General features: G+C 45.5%; 1 protein-coding gene across 1 annotated transcript in view; it reads left to right on the forward strand.

Moving 5' to 3' along the window:
- The window catches only part of GALNT17 (polypeptide N-acetylgalactosaminyltransferase 17), a 445,375-nt gene that overhangs the window by 153,018 nt on the left and 269,723 nt on the right, over positions 1–22,634 (forward strand). The window contains exon 2 of the mRNA XM_040456200.1: positions 5,719–5,902. Within this exon, the coding sequence (XP_040312134.1) occupies positions 5,719–5,902 (184 nt within the window). The remainder of the gene's footprint in view (positions 1–5,718; positions 5,903–22,634) is intronic.

Consider the following 22,634-nt stretch of genomic DNA (forward strand, 5'->3'; position numbering starts at 1 on the left):
AGAAATGGATGTAAAACCATTGCAAACATTAAAGTCAAAGCAGTGATCATTAATAGGTGGAGGGAGGGTGGTCGGATGGATCTATGGAGACAAGCAAGCAGCTTAACGACGTGGTTCGCACTGGGATCTTTCTCCATTCCATTAAGTCTGGGTTCCTTGAAGTCTTGAACTTGGAGTGTACCTTCAGTGAGGGAGCATATAGAGTGGTGAAGATAGAAGTTTTGAAGGATGCAATTCCTCCTCTAGACATCGTGAAGTTCCTGAGTATCATCTGTCTTTCTCCTTCTTGCTGCTTGATAGCTGCCCCCAGCCTTTCCCCCCCCCCCCCCCCGCCCTCTGTCGCGGCTGTGGGTCCTATCATGCTGGCGGCTTCCAGGTTCATATCTTGGGTTTGTCTGCCACCTGAACTTCCCTGGTCCTATGTTTCAGCTCCACACGGGACATCTGGGTCTATCTGGATGTCCCTCGGGTGCCCCAGAGACCGCAAACGCAGTACGGGGCTCATCTTTGTGAGTGGTGTGACCGCCCGGTTCCTGCACCGGAAGCCGGGCTCACTCACTTCTTCCCACGCTTTCCCACGCGAACACTTGCTGTCTCCTGCCCTGTGATGGGATCTCTTAAATATCTCCCAAATCTTTCCTCTCCTTTTGATCGCGGTCACCACTGCTGTAAAACGAGGTCCCCGGCGTCTCTTGTCTGCTGCTGCAAGAGCCCTGGAACTGGTCCCCTTCTTTGTCGCAGAGGCCGGGTTTTGCCTTCCTTTGGATCTCTGACTGTATCCAGAAGCCCAGTCTGCCTTCCATTACCAACTATGGAACTTTGACAAAGTTCCTACATTCTCAGACTCAGTGACCTCCTTTGTCAAACAGAGATCTAAATAATACCTTCCTCATGCAGTTGTCTAGAGATTGTGGTACACTACATGTAAAAGCACTTAGCAGGGTGCCCAGCACGCGGAAAATGCCCCTCTGTCCATGGTAGCTGCCCCTACTGCTCGTGACTGGGGTCTGTCCTTGTGCAATCCACCTTCTAGGAGAAGTTTGTAAGTTATGCCTTAGTCTTGTTACTTTGCTTTTCTATGCTTTAGGCCCTGTCACTTATAGATAAGAATCTAACCTCAAGGGAATAAAGGGCACAAAATGACTTTTGTGGGCTCTAGGTGCTTTGGCCTTCGTGAGTTTCTTCCTCCATTAAAGATGGTATCAGAAATTCTATTTTATAACTATGTTGTTTTGATTTTAAAAGAAATTTAAACATTTTCCTGGGCCCCTAAAAGTGACTCTAGGCTCTGTGTCTACTGTGAAGAATAGATAAATCTTCTGTGAAGGGTACATGTGCCATCTATCTATCTATCTATCTATCAATCATCTATCTATCTATCCATCCATTTATCCATCCATCCATCCATCCATCCATCTATCCATCTATCTATCTATCCATCCATCCGTCTATCTATCTATCTATCTATCCATCTATCTATCTATCCATCCATTCATCCATCCATCCATCCATCCATCCATCTATCCATCTATCTATCCGTCCATCCATCCGTCTATCTATCTATCTATCTATCTATCTATCTATCTATCCATCTATCTATCCATCCATCCATCCATCCATCCATCCATCCATCTATCTATCCATCCGTCCATCCATCCATCCATCCATCCATCCATCTATCCATCTATCCATCCATCCATCCATCCATCCATCCATCCATCCATCTATCCATCTATCTATCCATCCATCCATCCATCCATCCATCCATCCATCTATCTATATATCTATCTCTCAGTTGACTGAGTGATTGATCAATCAATCGATCCATCCATCCATTATCTATCCTGATCTAGTCTTGCTGAAGTTACTCCCCCCACCTTTTCTTTTCTTTTAGTTTTTCCCTTTCCCCTCCCTCTGCCACTCTCTCCCCCTCTTCCCTTTCTTCCTTCCTTCCTCTTTCCCTCCTTTCCTCTCTCCATGCCTCCCTTCCACTTTTTCCTTCCTTCCTTGCTGTCTTTCTTTTGTGTGCGTGCAGTCATTTATTTCTGTTCTTTTGTTTATTATTGCTTTCTTTGGGTTGCCTCTATTTTCCTAACTCCTCAGGTTAGATGCTTACCACATTAATTATCAGTCTACCCCCCCCCCAACATATGCATTTAAGGTTATATAGTTCTTTCCAAGTATTGCTTTAGCACTATCCTACAAGTTTTTTTTTTTTATTTTTTTTAACGTTTATTTATTTTTTTGGGACAGAGAGAGACAGAGCATGAACGGGGGAGGGGCAGAGAGAGAGGGAGACACAGAATCAGAAACAGGTTCCAGGCTCTGAGCCATCAGCCCAGAGCCCGACGCGGGGCTCGGACTCACGGACCGCGAGATCGTGACCTGGCTGAAGTCGGACGCTTAACCGACTGCGCCACCCAGGCGCCCCATATCCTACAAGTTTTTTAAAAGATTTTTTAATGTTTATTTATTTTTGAGAGAGACAAACAGAGCGTGAGTGGGGAAGGAGCAGAGAGAGAGAGAGGGAGACACAGAATCCGAAGCGGGCTCCGGGCCCTGAGCTGTCAGCACAGAGCTGACACAGGGCTCAAACTCAAGAACCGCAAGATCGTGACCTGAGCTGAAGTCGGACGCTCAACTGACTGAACCACCCAGGTGTCCCTGGTTGTTTTTTGATATTCATTGCATTAGTTTCGTGACGTTGCTATAACAAGTGACTGCAATCTCGGTGGCCTAAAAACCACAGAAATTTCCTCTCTCATACTCTTGGAGGCTAGAAGTTTGATATCAAGGTGTTGGCCAGCCCTCTGAATCCTTCTTTGCTTCTTCCTAGCTTCTGGGAGTTGCTAGCAATCCTTGACATTCCCTGGCTTACATTTGCATCCTCCAATATCTGCATCTTTTGTCAGATGGCCTTCTTCCTTCTGTGTCTGTATCTCTCTTCTCTTGAGGATACCAGGGGTCTTAGTGTGTTGACACATGCAGTGTCCCTATTTCCAAATAAAGTTCAGGGGTCCACTACTCAACCCGGCACCTCCATAGTTAAAAATGATGAAACGTTTAAGGCGTACAAAAGGTCTCATATCCCGTGCGGGTTAGAGCTCTACAAGACATCTTTAGGTAGGGAGCAGTCCATCCTTCTCTCGACCTCAGCAGGTACAGCCTCAGCTCTGATTGTGACTTCCCTCCGGGAGTTCGCTTTTCTTTCCTGCAAGCTCAGCGATGCATCTACAATATTCTTTAAATTTTGTTTTCACGTTTTATTTCTTTTTGAGAGAGACAGAGGCAGAGTGTGAGCAGGGGAGGGGCAGAGAGAGAGGGAGACACAGACTCCGAAGCAGGCTCCAGGCTCCGAGCTGTCAGCACAGAGCCCGACGCGGGGCTCGAACTCGCGAATCGTGAGATCATGACCTGAGCTGAAGTTGGATGCCTAACCGACAGAGCCACCCAGGCGCCCCACATCTAAAATATTCTTAAAAGGGTTTTATTCGGCATTTCTCGGTATATTACGGGAGCCTTTTCATGTTGTTTTAGCCTTCCATCTTGTTGGAAACAGAATCGCCTATCACAGAGTGGGTTTTCTCTTACAGCTTTATTGAGATATTTTTCGCATACCATATCCTTCATCCACTTAAAGGGGTACAGTTTTGTGGCTTCTAGTATATTCTCAAGGGTACGCAAATATCACCACAATCTAACTCCAGAACATCATCCCCACCCAAAAAGACAGCCCACGTACCTTAGCAGTCACTCCCCGTTGCCTACCACAACGCCCTCAGCCTGAAACAGATACTTACCTACTTTCTGTCTCTGGGGATTTGCCTGTTCTGTACATGTCACACGAACAGAATCATACCTACATAAGTCGTTCCTGACCAGCGTTGTTTACTTGGCATAATGTTTTCAAAGTTCATCCGTGTTGTAGTGTGCATCGCTATTTCCTTCCTTTTTTATTGCTTAATAGTATCTCATGGTGTGGTTCTGCATTTTGGGTGTTCATGCATCAGTCGATAGACATGGGGACAGACATACGGGAATAATGCCCCTACGAACATTTCCGTCCAAGTTTTTGCGTGGGCGGATCTTTCCATTTTTCTTCGGTCCGTACCCAGGAATGGCTGGGTCACGTGGTCAAATGATGCTTTAGCGTTTTGAAGAACTGCCCGACCGGTTTCCAAAGTAGCTGTGCCACGTCACGTCCCTACTAGGAATGTTCTGCGATGAGTGAGTTTTAAACCCAGCACAGGTGTTCCTACTTGACGTGGGAAGCATTCTTAGAGATTTTCGAACATTGTGAAGGTGAGGTTATTGGAACGGTAGTGGCACACAGATGGTGGGTGGAATGAGAATTCAAAGATCGGGAAGTCCATGGGAAGTGTTGGAATGATCTCGTTCTCTGTTGATGGCCCCTCTGTTGGGATGATGGCAGGCAGGAAAGATGTCAGGGTGCCTGGAGGTCATAGCGGACAGTGGAAAGGATTCTCAGGTAGAAAAATGATGTTCACCTGCGACCACGTCTGAGATGCTTGCTCGACCTCTGCTTTTTGATCTTGATCTCACAGAAAATACATTTCTGTTTTCAGAGAAGCAAGAAAGTCTTGCCATTACGCGACGGAGCCCCGTTCTGTGAGCGGAGCAGATTTGTTGGCCTTTGACTGGTCTGGGGATGCCTTCCTGGGAGGTTCAAATCCTCCTCAGCTTTATGGGCCGCCCATCATGAAAGCTGAGGGCACGGTTGACATCTCTCCTCTGTGCTCTTCCTGCCAGAGGCAGCAATGGGATTCTTACGGATAAAGTGGTGTGTGTGTGTGTGTGCGTGTGTGCGCGCACGCATGCCCGCGAGCATGCCTGAGTGTATGCTGAGTGGCTTGAATATTTGAAATGGCAAAAGGGAACGAGAGCCCTTAACAACAAAAGTTTTCTAGGCCTGAAGTAAAATCTCCCGTAACTCTTGGATTTCGAAATTGCCCATCAAGCTGTTTATCGTATAATGGAACAGTAGGTATAAAGCTGCCACCATTCTGGGAACTTCCAATTGCTCAGTGAGGCTTGTTACAGAGGCCTCCTACTCTGCTTGGCACAGTTATCACCCTTATGGGGGTTTTTCTATGATTTGTTCTCAAACATTCTGTATTTCCTTTTGCCATTTAGATGAAATTTAAATAAAAACCATTAGGTAAAGAACTGTGTCAGGTTGTTACACACTTTAAACTCATGATAAAATCAATCTGTATGTCATTCTCTGTTCAAATGAAGCAAAAACACTTGCGGGGTTGGCCGTTCCTTGTTACTGGCTGTTCTCATTCTGTGTTGTACGCGTATCTCGTGGAATATGGAGCCTTGTAATTGCCCCAAGAAGAAAGGAAAGCCGGCCTGGCTGAGCCTCAGTTCTGTCCCATTGTGTGTGTCCTTCTTGGTCTGCGTTGCTCCCAGTTTAGATGATCTCTTCCCTTTTGTAGACCTCCATCCAGTCTGTTCCCCAAAGGAGGGAGAGGCTTCTTCTTGGGAATTAGACTCAACCCCAGAACTCCCAGTTGCCCTGAACTTCCTCTCAATATGAATGCGTTCAGGGCATAGTCCTGGATTGATAAATTGGGGACGTAAATTTCTCTGTGACAGGTAATGGTAGAATTTCCATCAAAGCCATAGCTCAGTTTGAGTGATGTGTCCTGATGTGGTGGTTTTCAAATAATTCTTTTTCCCTCCTTTTTCTAGGCTTATCCAAATCCCTTGGGCTCATCGAAGGTTATGGGGGACGGGGCAAAGGGGGCCTTCCCGCTACCCTTTCCCCCGCCGAAGAAGAAAAAGCCAAGGGACCCCATGAGAAGTATGGCTACAATTCCTACCTCAGTGAAAAAATTTCACTGGATCGTTCCATTCCGGATTATCGTCCCACCAAGTAAGTTCTGGTTGGGTCATTCAGAGCGACTTGCCACGTCATAGGGTTGGCTGTAGACCTGAGTCTGTGACATGTTCTCATGTTGTTTGTAACTAGCAGAGGAGCTTTGATCTCACTCAGTCTCCTTCACAGTCAACAGACCAAGTACTGTTGACCATGAAATATGATCTAAAGTATTTACATTTAAAAAAATAATTTATAATTATTGTTTGCTTACTTGTTTTTTTTTTTTAATGTTTATTTTTGAGAGAGAGAGAGTGAGGACGGGTGGGGGGGGGGGGGGGCGGGGGACAGAGGATCCAAAGCGAGCTCCGCACCGACAGCAGAGGGCCCGATGATCTCGTGAACCTCAAGATCGTGACCTGAGTTGAAGTCAGATGCTTAACCAACTGAGCCACCCGGGTGCCCCCAATAAAGTATTTAAATTTTTATAAAAGGAACCGAGAAACGTATAGGAAGGTCCTCAACCTTAAAACCTTCAGTTTTAAGTAAAAAACAAAAATCGCCATGATTTCTACCTAGAGACTGCAGTTTGTCATATATTAGTATATTGCCTTTGAGTCCGCCTTCTATACAGATTTATGATTATGTGATATATTGTTTGTGTCCTTTTTTCACTTAATATTATTTCATGAGCACTCTCTGATGTTATTAATTATGCTTCATTATGATCATCATGATTTCCATTTTTGGAAATTTGGTTTATTGTCAGTTTTCCATAAATACCAGTTTCATAAATAACAATTTGATGGATGTCTGCGCACTCAAATCTTTATGTGTCGTGATTTGGTATTTATTTTCTCAATCCACGCTTCTTAAAAGTATAATCCTTGTAGCATATCATAGGACTACGTTTGGAGACTGGTGATACATTTTGGGATCTTGTCCTCTAGAAAGTTTATGGCAATCCTCACTCCAGTTGGAATAGTACCTGTCCCTTCCCAGACTGGGTACTCGCCTTTCAAAGACGCTTTGCCAAGCTGATGGGTGAGAAAGTATGTTCCATGATTGTTTCAACTTCTACTGTTTTGATTGAGTCTTACCTTTTAAACAAGTGGTTTGCATCTTGATTGTCTCTTGAAAGGCCTTTGTTCTGCGGGCTCAGATTCAGGAATCATTTGTTTTCTCCTTGGGAAATGGAGAAGAGGGGTTGGTCATAGAATCAAGATGCTGGAGGAAAACCTATTTTCTAGGGAGGCATCCACGTTGGCTTAACGGGTTCTTTGTTTTCTGTTAGATTTGTAGTGTCTCCTTTTTCCCATTTAGAGTGTGTCCTTGCTTAGAGTAGATTATTCCTTTTTTCAAATGGATTTTGTACAAATCCGTTAAGTATCCTGGTTACTGAGAGAAATAGATTCAAGATAAAGAAAATTATCTTAAATGGATTTAAAATTGCAGCATTAGCCGAGAAACCTGTTAAATCTCTCTCTCTCTGCCTAATAAACATATATTCATTTTGAATCGCTAAGAAAACATACATCACCCCTGTTGGAAGCTATTTTGTGTTCCTGGACTTTTGCTCTCAAACACATCTGGCTGTTTTCATTTCCTGGTGCTCTCTGATTAGCCTTTCTTATTTGGATGTTGGCAAATAAACAGAGCAATGTGGGTTGTTGTTGTTTTTTTTTTTTTCCCACTCCTTTGGAAATGAAAATGTTTCCAACGTGGAGCTTGCTGGAAGTGGGTCAGTTGAACAGATATTAGTGAGCACCTATTATGTGCCAGATGGTTTTCCCCATATTAGAGACAGAATATCGTCAAAGACGCAGTCCTTGCCTGCTTACTTCTTCTCTGGGGATGGAGGCAAACTCGTAGGCAGATTGATTTGGCACAGTGTGGTCTGTGCGGTGTGTGTCAAGCCAGCGACGTACACAGCGTGATGCCTGAACTTCATCTCAACCCTTTCACCCCATGAAGGGTCAAAGGGAGAAAGATACAGATGGACCAGGCACCGGAACGACAGCAGAGTTGGGGGCACAAAGAAAAACATGGCGAGCTCGGTTGGGGGGGGGGGGCGGGGGACGCGTAGCTCAGTCGCGCTCTGTTAACTTAGCATGGTGTCTTGAACATACGACCTGCATCTGGCCCCTCCTGGAACTTTATTTACTAAGATGATCGGAAAGAACTGGAGAGGATGGTAATCTACAAGGGACAACAGAGCACGTTAGGGGATGACGTCAAGGAAGACACACCTACACGATTTTGGAAGATCGAAGGAGGAGGGGTGAGTGGTCACTGACAGAAAACTGGATGAGGCTGGGACCCCGCCTCCTGCATATGGTGCGGTGGGGTGGGAAGAGCTGAAGAATGCAGCCCAGTCACATCTCAGAACCCCAGAGACTCAGGCTTTGGAGGCCCTGGGTACTTCTGATGGCTGGGAGGTAGATTGGAAAACGGTGATTGCGGCTGTATCCCCAGATTCTTTCCCCCACACCACACAGACAGGTTCTGCCCTTCCCTGCCTGGAAGAATATGGGAGATCTACTCTCCAGAAAAGGTGAACTCTGGGCTTGAACTCATAAGATATAGGCTAGGACAGAGGATAGGGCCACATACCATTTAGGGACACCCTCAGCATCATTAATTGCCCCCCGCAGACTTTCACACCCCTGTAAATGAGTACAGTTTGAAGCATCTATTCTCAGGAAACCAGGCTAAGAAACAGGCTGACCGATACGGTAGTTGGCTCCCCTCCCCAAGTTTCTGAGTTCAGCTCAATTTTTAAAAAAAAAATATTTAATGTTTATTTATTTTTGAGAAAGAGAGACACAGAGCACAAGCAGGGGAGGGGCAGAGAGAGAGAGAGAGAGACACAGAATGTGAAGCAGGCTCCAGGCTCTGAGCTGTCAGCACAGAGCCCGATATGGGGCTCGAACCCAGGAACCGTGAGATCATGAGCTGACCTGATGTAAGGAACTTAACCGACTGAGCCACCCAGGCGCCCCAGAGTTCAGCTCACTTAGTAGTAAGGCATGCCTGTTGTAAAGCTCCATTTGTCTACACATAGCTGTCTTAGTCCGAAATAAGAAAGGAGAGCCAGGATCCCTGGACGTCTCTGGAGAGTCTCCGTTACAAAAGGCCTTAACAACAGCAACAACAATAGAAAAGGCGTCTGTCTGGAAGAGGAAGAGACTATAAACTTGAAGACTCGAATTGGTGGCTCAAATCATGGAATGTCTTGTTTTATTCACGGAACAAGACCTAGTGCTGTGGTAAAGTGATAATTGGAGAATGACAGAGAAGCCTGGGAAGTTAAAAATAAGGTGGAAATAAATAATTCACTAAAAGAGTGGAAGATAGCACTGAGAGAAACTTCTGGCAGACCAGCCGGTTAGACATTAAATAATAGGAATATTGGAAAGAGAACAGAGAAAACAGAAGACAATGGTCAGATTAAGGGTACCTGGGTGGCTCAGTCAGTTAAGCATCTGACTTCAGCTCAGCTCATGATCTCACAGTTCATGAGTTCGAGCCCCGCATCAGGCTCCATGCTGACAGCTCAGAGCCTGGAGCCTGCTTGGAATTCTGTGTCTCCCTCTCTCTCTGCCCCTCCCCCCACTCATGCTCTTCTCTCTCTCCCTCCCTCTCTCTCTCTCTCTCTCTCTCTCTAAAACATCAACATTAAAAAAAAACAGGAGAAAATGGTCAGATTAATGATGGAGCATAATTTTCCAGGACTGTAGTTCATAAGCTTTCAGGTTAGAAGGTCCCGCCCCATGTCTGTGGAATCACTGAAAAGAAAAATTAAACCCACTTCATGGCATGTGAATGTTTTTGCACAACTTCTTAGATCACCCCTCTGTTTTCTAGCTGGGATGCTGCCTGATTCATGAATGAATCATTTAATAAAGCCAGTGAGATCTTCAAATTAAAAAAATATGTAAATGTAAAATTTCAGAACAGCTTGGAGGAGGAGAGAGTCCTAAAAGCTTTCGGAGAGAAAATGTGGATCAAATAAATCGTTGGTATTGGATTGCACAGTAGCAACGCTGCACTCCAGGAGAGGAGTTGAAAACACTGCTTTCGACCTCAGATTCCGTGGTCAGCCATTGAATTCTTTGTGCCAAGAGGGAGCCCAGAGTAAACGTATTGCATTTCTGTAGGGTCTCCGCAATGGCCCCCTTCCCTGCATCTGTTTTCAGCAAGCTTCTCAAGGATATGCTCCAGTAAAACAAGGGAGTAAAGTGAGAAAGAGAGTGGTGATAGTATCGAAGAGACAGGAGGGTACTAAAGGCAGATCCCGGGAAGCCGATGAAGGAATGTTCCAGAGTCACATTTCAGGGTGACAGCTGTGTAGCCGGCCAAGAGAGCAGGCGTTCCGCGTCGGAACAGGAGGATGGAGGGCTGTAGGCGGTATGTCTCCAAGGGAGGCCAGGGGACAGAATTATTTGATTACCTAATGTTTTTGACTACAGTAAGAATAATAATAATAATTATTATTATTGCTATTATTGTTGAGGCAATTGACATACATTATATTAGTTTCAGGTGTGCAACATAATGACGCGTGTGTACATTGTGAATAGACCGCGGCAAGTCTGACCAGTGTAGTTAACGTCTGCACATCGGTAACAGGTTGTTTTTTCTTTTGAGATCTTCTGTCTCAGCAACTTTCACATGTGAATACACTATTACTAACTGTAGTCACCACGCTGTACATTACATCCCCAGGACTTACTTTATTACTGGCAGTTTCTTCCTTTTGACTCCTTTCACCCACCCCCCTGCCTCTGGCAACTACCAGGCTCTTCTGTCGATGAGCTTGTTTTCAGATTCCACATATATGTGAAATCACCCAGTGCTTGTCTTCCTCCAAATTATTTCACTTAGCCTAATGTGCCCTCCAGGCCCACCCATGTTGTCACAAATGGCAAGATTTCATTCTTTTTCATGGCTGAATAGTAGTCGTGTGTGTGTGTGTGTGTGTGTGTGTGTGTGTGTGAGAGAGAGAGAGACATTTTCTTTATCCATTCATCCACTGATGGATGCTTACAGTGCTTCTGTATCTTGACTTCTGTAAATAATACTGCAGGGAACATGGAGGTGAAGGCATCTTTTTGAATTCGTGTTTTCATTTCTTTTTTCGGATAAATATCCAAAAGTGGACTTGCTGGGTCTTATGGTAGTTCTATTCTTTATTTTTTTGAGGAACCTCCGTGCTCTTTTCCACCAATTTACATTCCCGCCAACGGTGCATAGGGATTCCCTTTTCTCCACATTCTTGCCAAAACTTATTCTTGTCTTTTTGATATCAGCCACGTGTGAGGTATTATCTTGCGGTTTGGATTTGCATTTCCTTTATGATGAGTGATGGGGAGCATCTTTCCACGCGCCTTTCGGCCCCCTGTATGCCTTCTTGGGAACAATGTCTGTTCAGCTTTTCTGCCCATTTTCTGATTGGATTGTTTATGGGTTTTTGTGCTATTGAGTTGTAGTACATTTCAATATTAATCCCTTCTCAGATATATGATTTGCAAATATCTTCTCCCATTTAATAGGCTGCCTTTTCATTTTGTGGGTGGTGTTTTGCTTTGTTTTGTTTTGGTTTTTGCTGAGCAGAAGCTTTTTAGTTTGATGTAGTCCCACGTGTTTATTTTTGTATTTCTTGTCTTCGCGAGATTTTTTTTTAACCATTCTTTTCAAAAGTTTGGGACTGAATTAGTGATAGAAACAGAAGGCAAAAAAAAAAAACCAAACTTCTGACAAAGCAAAGCAATTGTTAGCCACGCGGCAGGGGGAGCAAGAGTTTCTTAAGAAAGGAACTTTAATTGTATATACAGTCTGGCTCAGCTGGGGACAATATAGTCACGCAAATGTAAACGCTGGATATTTACTTACCCGCAAATTATGGTATAGCTGTGTTAGGAGAAGGAGGGGGGCGAAATGTGTGTGGGGGCGTGGGGTGTATCAGGCCATTCAGTCTCCATCCGCAGAAACAGAAAATCAATTGAAAAGATATAGAATTTAAACATGAAGAAATAGTAGTGTCATCATTGTTGTTTAGGTACATGGAGATTACAGAAAGGAGACGGGACTGTATAGGTTTGATTTTCATAAAATGAAAGTTTAATGAAGCGTTCAGTGTAATCTACACCAGGAAAACATTGAGCGCAGGCTAGGCAGGGCGAAAGTATGGGAGAAGAAAGGAAGAGATAGGTTCGGTGACGTGACCACATTTGCCTTTTTTAGATTGTTCTGGCAGCTATCTGGAAGCCGAATTGGAAGGTGGAATGGGGGATGAACTTGAGGGATTGCTCATGGGCCCTATAGGGAAACCAGAGGTACCACTGCAAATAAATTCTGGGTTCCACGGCAAAAGTTACCAACTTAACCTTTGCTAAATTGCGGATTACCCGTTGCCATCCAAGAGGGGCAAAGGATTTACCTGTAGAAGCTCTGACATCTGAGCCCTGGGGGTGCCGCAGGGCATTTAAGAGAAGACAGCCTGGGCCAGAGGACTGGGCAAGTTCTTGGATTTGAGGGTGCGGGGAACAGCACATCCACTTTGGGCTGGAACAGAGCTTCGGGAGTGAACTGTGGAAAGAGAAATTGGAGGGGAGGCAGGTGGCCAGATTGTGAGGGACTTAAGTGTCCGCCTGGGTTCCAGCGGGGACTTTATCGTGGTCAGTGGAGGGGAGGCAGGTGTCTGGGGCCGGGGTAGTTTCCTTCCTCCCATGCAGTCCGAGCCCGGGAGAAAGTATCCCTTGATGGGCAAGATCCTTTTTATGAAGTCCTCCCAAGTGTGGGGGATTTAAATCAGCTGGTTTCAACTGAAATTTTGTACAGAAGCTTATGTTGCTTTAATTCTTACTGTTTTATTCTCATGCCATGCTTAAGAAATTTGTTTTTCTTATAAATGTGAAGGAAGTTTTAGATAGTGGTGGGATTAACCATTTGTTTCTGTTGCACGCAAATGGCTTCCAAAATGTTGTTTGCCATTTCATTTCAATTCTGTGTGGTTTTTTTCTTTCTTCCACCGGACAGATAGTTTAAATCTGTACGAATCCCAAACTGTCAATCTTGCCAATTTCATTTCTTCACTGCTTTGAAGCCGAGAAAGATACCATCCCTTGGAAACACTTAATAAATATTCTATTCTGTTCATGTTGCTTTTCCGTGACTCTTCTGTTTAGCTCTTTTATCCACCTAGGGTTTATTTGAGAATATGGTACCAGGTATGTATCTGTTGTGTAAAATGGCTGTCCGTTTCTTTTCAAAGCAGCTTTTGCCAAAAAACTTGTAAATCACTCTTGTTTGGAGGTGCTATGTTTAATGCAGTTTGTATGTTTCATCTATGTGGGCTTCTTTTCTAAGTTGTACACTGTTCCCTTGGCCTCATGGTTTTTTTTTTTTCTTTCTTCTTTCAAAAAAGCTATTAAAAATGCTTTTTAAACAATTTTTAATGTTTATTTCTGAGCGAGCGAGAGAGACAGTAGCATGAGTGGGGGAGGGGCCGAGAGAGGCGGAGACACAGAATCCGAAGCAGGCTCCAGGCTCCGAGCTGTCAGCACAGAGCCCGACGCGGGCTCGAACTCATGAACCGCGAGATCATGATCTGAGCTGAAGTCGGATGCTTAACTGACGGAGCCACCCAGGCGCCCCCAAAATGGTTTTTGATGGAAGTCTCCAGTCAATCTGCCGGGCACTGTGCTGGCAGCACGGAGAGGAGCCAGGCCCTCTCGGAAATCCGAGAGCGTGGGGAGGCAGATGGATGTTCGCAGGAGTCAGAGAGCAGTGCAAAGGTAGCCTTGGTCATACTGGCCAGAGGGGAGTTTTTCCTCCAAAGAGAAGGCAGGGCATTTAAGAGAAAACAGCCTGGGCCAGAGGACTGGGCAAGTTCTTGGTGCGGGGAACAGCACATCCGCTTTGGGCTGGAACAGAGTTTCGAGAGTGAATTGCGGAAAGAGAAGTGGGAGGGGAGGCAGGTGGCCAGATTGTGAGGCACTTATGTGCCAGCCTGGGTTCCAGCAGGGACTTTATCATGGTCAGTGGATGCCGACGAAGGGCGTGAGGCAAGATGGTACTCTTGGTACAATCCCTTTTTTTTTTTGATTTGATAATGATTAACTCTGGCAGGAATGCGTAGGATAGGTTGCAGCAGATGGGGGCTGGTAGCAGGTTGGCTGAATATATTTAGTCTTTTCTCCATCCACCCATTTGTGGAGTGCCAACTGAGTGCTAGGCCTTATCCAATGGGGAGGATATTGTCCCTCTAATAATAGAGTTTTATTATTATCATACTATTTTTATGGAAATGGTTTCTCTGTAGCAAACCAAGAACTAGGCAGGGATGGTGCGGGCGGGCAGATTCGAGAAAAACTTTCTGGGAATCGGTCAGATGAGGCCATTAATTGGATATGGATGAAGTGGGCACAGTCAGAAGTTTCTAGCTTGGGAGACCGCGTGAAGTGATTTCGTTAACCGTGAGAGAGCCCTGCAAAGGCTCGTGTTTTGCATCACAGACGGTAGTTTTGTTTGTCCGCGTTTTCCCTTCCGGGGGGGGGGGGTTTCTCGAGGCAACCACGAGACGAATGTGCCAGCTTTGTTCATCACGTGACAACGTGTGTGCGTGCGAGGCGGTGACATTTGGTGACACCAGAAGCCAGCTAAGGCTTTAAAAACCCCACTCCTGTCCCTTGCGGAGGTCTCCCGTTCTATATCGTATCATGTGGCGTATTAAGGATCTGCTTGCCTGATTATCTGGTAATAGGGGGGAGGTACCACCCAGCAGCACAGAAATCCGTCTGTGCTTATGAAAGCCACCGCTGAGATCCTTGCACACTTTTTATGGCTGGCCTCCTCCTCCCAGATCGTGTCGGTAATTTATGGGCAGTTTCTACTGCTGTTATCTTCAATTTCTCCTTTGGCCTCCTGCTTATAAATCCACATGCCAGGTTTCTTTGGAATTCATTTTGCTTCACTTAGAAAGCCCCCTCTTTCCTTCATTGCCACAAATTCTAACCGGTTACATTCCAACGATGTCCCTGCATTGGACACACCTGGCCGTGGGATGTCTGTGGACCGTCTTCGTGTCATATCCAGAGGACAGCTGCACGCGTGGGTATGGAGGTCAGGAATGACATCCGGGCTGACCATGGAGATTTGAGAAGCATCCAAGTGCAGTGGGTATTATTGTGGGCGGAGTCTGTGTGTGTATGCAGGTGACGGTGTTATAATTACCCGACTCAAGTTCTCTGCCCCCTGTGAAAACGAAGCATCTGATTATTGAATCGGTGACTGGGCTTTTTTTTTTTTTTTTCTGAATCGTTTCTCCGATGATCAATATCCCGTGTCTCGTAGGTTGGTTTTCTAGTAGAGGGAACGCACCTTAAAGAAGGTCAAGAATCCTGTATTACACTTTGTCTTTCACAGATGTGGGCACAGAGGGTAACTGTCCCATAAATACTTGTTGGTCGACGTTATAAATCGGTGCATGCTTAGGAGTGTCTCTGAATCACTAACCACGATAATTATTCCCTTTTATTGACTGCCTTTTATGTTTTGTCACTGTGCTGCATGTTTTATTGATCTTGTTTAAATTTAACTGCTCTCTGAAGGAGCTGTTCCCCTCTCTGTTTTATAAATGAGTTGAAGGAGGTTAGGAGAGGTTGAGCAACCTGCCCGAGGTCGCACAGCCCGTAAGTGCTGGAGCCTGGAGTCACACGCAGCTCTGTGTGCATCTTCGAGGCCTGTGCACTTGCCCGCACACCAAGGTTCCTCTTCAGGCCGTGCCCTGAACCTTCTAGTCCACGCTGGCACCGTCAGAAGGAAGAGAGATTCTGAGTCCGAGGAACAGGACAGTTTCTTCGGAGAGGTGTGTGTGTGTGTGTGTGTGTGTGTGTGTGTGTGTGTGTCTACTTCCTTCGTTTGCTTCTCTTCGTCCCTTTTACCGCTTCCAACTGTAACAAAATTCCCCCACCACGAAACTGCATTTTGAATTTGATTAAGTGGTGCACATAAGGCCCCCTTGTATGTAGTGTGGTATAATTGAAACTCTCTTTAAGGGATACAGTATTTTGGGGGGCAAAACTCAGGAAAAATGAAGAGTGAGATATTTATAAGTTTAGGGAGTGTCTTACCATAGAGTTGATTTCCTCTAGAGGAAGGAACTTCTTTGGCTAGAACTGGCCCTCACCCACAGTGATGGGAATATGCAAACGGCGGTGCCCTTGGTTTAATGTCCCGTCATTCCCAAAGTATTTGTGGGTGAACGTCGATCCCACTTTTGTGGGTTCCCTGGGTCTGAAGAGCATGTCTACATCACTTCAAAACCTTGATCCGAGAGTTTTTATAGAGGTCAAGAGCATGGACTTGGAAATCTGTCTGAGTTCCAAGCCTAGCTTTGCCTCTTCCTAGCTCTGCGCCTGTGGGCAAGTTATTGAACCTTTCAGTGCCTCAGTTTCCTCATATGTAAGGTGGTGATGTGATGGTGTTTACTTCATGGAATTGTGGGGAGTAAATCGATTATGTCTTGGGAGCTCCATAGACTGAACTACCAGGCCACCGTCTGAGCCTTTTCTCATATACGAATGATACCTGATCCATAAATATTAGCTGTCGTTACATCTTAAAGATCCTTCATCGTACATACCTCTTATCCTTAAAACACCTTGCGTGTAATGACAGAATCGTTGGGAAAATATCTACCTGAAGAGTAGGGCACAGCTGTATGTCTCTAATTTGGAAAACTCAAATCTAGCGTAACGAGTATTTTCTCGTCGTCACGTCGGCACAAAAATCCAGGGGACCCAGCCTGAGACAGATGCCAGGCTGGGATGAGCTCCTGGGAAGGACTTCCCCAGGATCTTCCCAGCTGACTCAGAAGGCCCAGCTTTGGGATCTACCATAGCCTCCGTATGCAGGAAGGTCAGTTGGGTCTTCTGAGGGCATAGGACGCGTAGCAGAAGGCGGCGGGATGCTATCAGCCGCCGCCTGCCCCTGCTTTGCCATCATTGACAGCAATCTGACTAAAAAAGACAGTTTACAGTGAGCCCTTGAATGACGTGGGGGTTAGGAGGCGACAATCTGCCTGTAACATTTGGCTCCCTAAAATCTTAACTACGAATAACCTACTGCCGACCAGAAGCCTAACTCGTAACAGAAACGGTTGATTAACACATATTGTATATGTCACATGCATTATACGTTGCCTTCCTACCATAAAGTAAACTAGAGCTAAAAGGAGATGCGATTAAGAAAACCATCAAGAAGAGAAAACACATTTATGGGACTGTTCTGCGAAAAATCCGCGAATGAGGCATTCACGCAATTCAAACCCCGCTTGAGTCCAATTCAGACAGTTCAAGGATCAGTTGTAATCTGTGTTCTTTACCTTTGCAAAAATTGAAATGATTTCTTTCACCACATGTTAAAATATTTTTTTTTTTTTTCCGTGTGAAGGGCTGAATGTTGAAAAGCCCAGAATGGTTCTCAAAGAAAGTTCTTTGGAGCTTGCAAAAGAAGTAGGTTGCTGGGCTCAACGGAGTCCTTGGTCTGAAGTCTTGGCCACTCTCAATGAATTAATTCCTTATATGGAGAACCTCTGAGAGGGTAAGAGAGTTTTAAGAGATTGGATGTTGTTCCGCTGTGGCCTCGTGTTCTCAGTGAAGTTTTGAGTTTTGAGACTTTCTGTGCAGCTGCTCCAATGTGGAGCCTGACCCGGCCTCTGAGGCTGGCTGTTGGCCTGGGGCAGCTGCGGGGAGGGTGAAGGAGGTTCTGCCTCATCTTCCAGGCTGGTCTGGGGTCCGCACAGCACAAAGAGAACCCTTTGTTGCCTCAGTCAGATGCTCCTGCCTTAAAATCCCCGACCCTTACAGTCAAGAGGCAGATGGCCCAATTTTCATCATTATTTCCTGCCTTTTTTTGCAACCGTGGAATCTTGGAATAAATGTGATTATTCAGACAGGGGTCTTCTGGAATGTTCTTTGGGTAAAAGTGTGAAAAGTGGAAGCTCTAGGGCTCCCATCCCTGCTTGTCTAAAGGCATGGATACTCCCAACATGGCAGTTCTTGGTCTTGACCAGGCATTGAAATCACCTGGGGAACTTTCCCCATTGGGATGCCGATACTCTCCGCGACAGCAATCGACTCACAATCTCGGGGAGTGGGGCCAAGCATCAGTATTGTTTTCTGTGGTTTTTGTTGAAGCTTCCCACTTACCCCAGTATCTCATCAGATTGATACTCAGCAGGCTTGTCATGTTTCTGGAAGTGTGGCCCTTGCATTTGACTTGCCAGGGCTGCGGGTTAAAACTGTGAAGTCTTGGGGTGCCTGAGCAGCTCAGTCCGTTAAGCGTCTGACTCTCGATTTCGGCTCAGGTCATGATCTCATAGTTTTGTGGGATCGAGCCCCGCATCGGGCTCTGTGGTGACCTCGGGAGCTTGCTGGGGATTCTCTCCCTCTCTCTCTGCCCCTCCACTGCTTGCGCTCTCTCTCTCTCTCTCTCTCTCTCTCTCTCTCTCTCTCTCAAAATAAATTAATTAAAAAAAAACCGTGTCAAGTTTTTGGCCCTGCTAGTTAGATTCGCCTCCCAGTTAGCCCCCTAGAATGGGGAGCTATAAATCTTCATCCTCACAATCTGATTCACCTGTGTGATTTCACCTGTGTGATTCTTATTTTTAAAACTTTGAGCGTCTTGGGACCCCACCATTTTCTGAAATGGGAGAAAGTTGGTGGAAGAGAAAACGAGAGGCAGGGCAGGGCAGGGCAGGGCAGGGCAGGACTTTGCACGCTTGGGGAAGTTCTCATCCTTCGTTATTGGTTTACCTTCCCTCCTACGCCTGTTCCCTCCCATCCCATGTCCTCCAGAGCATCCATTTGATAAATGAAACTGAATAGAAATCAACCTCATTTTGGAGCATCTGGGTGGCACAGTCCGTTAAGTGTCTGACTTCCGCTCAGGTCATGATCTCGCTATTCATGAGTTCGAGCCCCGCATCGGGCTCTGTGCTGACAGCTCAGAGCCTGGAACCTGCTTTGGATTCTGTGCCTCCTTCTTTCTCTGCCCCACCCCTGCTCACGCTCTGTGTCTCTCTCAAAAATAAATAAACACTAAATATTAAAAAAAAAAAAGAAATCAACCTCATTTTGATCAACCTCATCAAAAAAAAAAGAAATCAACCTCATCTTTCTTTTTGTACTTTATTATACCCCCGTGAAACGGTGGAGAACCCTCCAGAGTGTTTCAAACGTAGAGACTAGGGTCGAAAGACAGATTCACAGCTGAGATGCTGTTTGTGCTACCAAGGGCATCGTAAGCACGGGGGTCAAAGATTTAGCTAATTTTTAAGAAGGGACTCCACTTCTAGAGGCACTGCCAGCCTGGCTGCCCAAAAATTTATGAATTGGCAAAGTTAATTTAATCTTTCATTTGAACCTGAGAGGATTCTCATCTAAATGCATTAAAGCGAGGTTGCGGGAAAAGATTCCCTTCCATTTCGGTTCCAGAGAGCTTCCTGGACCAGTTCCAGTTGCTTGCACGGGGAACTCGAAATCTGCAGAGAGAGACCCAACGTGAACCTCGTCCTGTCTATGCAAATGCATCCGCTCTGTGGCGTGCTTACAACGGCCGGGGTTATTGAGTACCAAATGCATGTTCCCCAGATGTAGATGTGACCCTGGGAAATGGAATTCTTGATTTATAACCTTACGTCAAACCAGCGTTGGGATTTACAGCCGTGGTTGTCCTTGCTTCTGTAGCCCTTTGATGCTGTATGTCAGGACTGCAGGCATGTCTGAACCATAGGCAAACAGCTCACCTCTAGTAATATTCAGAAATTCCCACAATGCCTGTACCTGGGGACTTTGGCAGTCTGCAACCTGTGTCCTTCTAGGGGATTCTCCTGCCTGCCCGGACCTACTGCCTCTCACCGTAGGAGTGCACCTGAGTTAAAACAAATTCCCCCCCCCTCTCTCTCTCTCTCTCTCTGTCTCACGCGCGCGCGCACACACACACACACACACACACACACCCCACATGAGAAAGCCCAAGCCAGCCTACACGAGCCCGGTGTATGCAGCCTGCCGAATTCCACTCTGATTTGTCTAGTGGCTAGTTATGTGAAATTCTCTCCTGAAAACATTTGTTTCTCAGCCCTGGATATAATCAATAGAGGCAAATGTCTCTGCAGTCATCAGGCCTTTTTTTTTTTTTTTTTTTTTTTTTTTTTAAATGTGTGGAGTTCTTGGTTGTTTTCGTTCTGTGAGTAAACGTCCCCCGAAGTGGCAGCCGGGGAAGTGCCACGGTGCTCTGTAACAAGGTGAGATTTACAGCGCTGTGAGAGCTGCGGGGGTGGGGGATGCATGAGGCTTCTGGTGGAATGGGCGAAATGGGCTAAATTCAGGTATTAATAGGAGTGCTCTGTGCACACTGCAGAGGGAGACAGGCTCATCAGTATTACAGATGGAATGTCCTTGGAGTTAATTTAGAAAAAATTCTGATCAGCCGACAGAGCTTTGAGGATGGATGCAGGCAAAAGAAGACTGTGGCATATGGAGAGAACATATTTGTTCTTGGAAAATCAGGAGAAAATGTTTAATGTCATCATAACCTCATTTGCATAAAAATAGTCATAGGCAACAAACCAAATGAAAGCAAGAGAAGACGTGAGAGAACCAATGCCGGGTCGAGTTGCATTTCATTAGGAGGAACATAAATAATTCAGTCGAATAAATAAATACAAAATCGCTTCAAGTAGACGTACCGCGAATTACCATTCCTTGAAAACCCCTTTAATGGTACGTGTTGCGGTGGCGAGGGAGCAGGATGTGCCTCTGTGGGCAACACGTTTCTGTACGCTTGACCCTTGATGATAACGTCGAGCTCTCCACAACTCTCAAATGCTTTGTGGACACACGTGAAATTTTCTGTAACCCAGGCCTATTCATAACATGACCTTGAAGAAGGTCTTAGATCTTCGTCGTGGCGAATCCAGTCCCACTTTGCATGTGGGTTCACTTACACAGTATCTGATCACGGGAAGTTTGAGGAGTCTAGGACTGCCCTACGCCAGATACAGAATTCTTTTATTTTAAATTTTTTAATGTTCATTTATCTTTGAGAGAGAGACAGAGCCCGAGTTGGGGAGGGCAGAGAGAGAGGGAGACATAGAATCTGAAGCAGGCTCCAGGCTCTGAGCTGTCCACACAGAGCCCAACATGGGGTTCAGACTCACGAACCTTGGGATCATGACCCGAGCCAAAGTTGGGTTCCTAACCAACTGAACCACCCAGGCACCCCCAGAATTCTTTTTTTTTAAATGTTTATTTATTTTGAGAGAGAGAGAGAGAGAGAGAGAACAGGGGAGGGGCAGAGAGAGAGAGAGGGAGAGAGAGAGAATTCTAAGGAGGTTCCACACTCAGCACAGAGCCCCACACGGGGCTCAATCCCATGAACCATGAGATCACAACCTGAGTCGAAATCAGGAGTCGAGCGCTCAACCAACCGAGCCACCCGGGTGCCCCAATACAGAATTCTTAATAAATGTTTGGAACCCCGGTGGCAGCATTGGAGCCATTGTTGTTGTCTTACAAAGTCTGTTCAGGAGAATTCTTTGTTTGACTATAAATTGTGGCATGGAGGAAATTGACAGAATTTATTAGCTAATTGATTTCAATAAACACTTTCAAGGACTATGTAGAGAGCCAGGGGCAGGTTCTGTGGGAATTGTAACAGATGGGTGTCACACACACAAACATGAATGTATTTCTTCATTCAGCAAATACTCACTGATCAGCTCCCATGTACCAGGTACCGGGTTGGATGCTGAAATGGTAATGGAAGACAGATGATAAACTGGGAAAAATAAAGACGAAATGAATATAGATTGCGGTAAGTGCTTTGAAGTAAATAAACAGAGTGCTGATCTACAGAGTAACTGGAAATGAGGGTGTGCTTTAGAGGAAAGTCCACTGGGGAAAGAGAGGTGTCTCTGATGGTGACCTCATATAGAAATATGGTCTTTGCCAATGAAACTAAGTCAAGATGAGGTCATACTAGATTAGGGTGGGCCCTAAGTCCAAGGTAACTGGTGTCCTTATGAGAGGAGGGGAGACACAAAGACACAAACAGACACAGAAGGAAGAAGGATGTGGGGAGACAGCGACAGAGGGTGAAGTGATAATGTATCTACAAGCCAAAGAATGTAACAATCTCCAGGAGCTAGGAAGAAGCAAGGGTGGATTCTTTTCTAGAAACTTCAGAGCGTGGCCCCAAACACCTTGATTTCATACTTCTAGCCTCCAGAACTATGGTTTTTGTTGTTCGAAACCACCCATTTTCTTATGGAAGCTCTAGGAAACCAATTCTAATAGTAACAGAAGTCACTGGAGTTTTGATATAGGGAAGGGTCATGATCTGGTTTATGCTGTTAGAACATCATTCCGAATTCTTTTGGAGCATGGGCTATACAGAGCAAGAGTGAAGCAAGGAGTCCAGTTTGGAGGATGGTTCAGGCAGGGGATGATAGCAACTCCGATTAGGTGAGCCTAGGGAGGTGAAGAAATGAGAAGAGGCTTGTGTTGGAGGTAATCAAGGGAGACAGCCAGGTTTTAGATGGAACCATATGGGTGGATGGTAGTGCCATTTATTGAGCTAAGGAGGACCGAACACCGAATAGATTTGGGGAGATATTTAAGCATTCTACTTTGGACATCTTAAGTAGAATTAAAGGATGAGCATCCTATGATGGGAGATATCATATAGGTGATTGAACTATCTCTGAATCTGGAGCTCA

Source organism: Herpailurus yagouaroundi, unplaced genomic scaffold (genome assembly GCF_014898765.1).
Source record: "Herpailurus yagouaroundi ecotype Mexico unplaced genomic scaffold, PumYag 216, whole genome shotgun sequence".
Taxonomy (NCBI): Eukaryota; Metazoa; Chordata; class Mammalia; order Carnivora; family Felidae; genus Herpailurus; species Herpailurus yagouaroundi.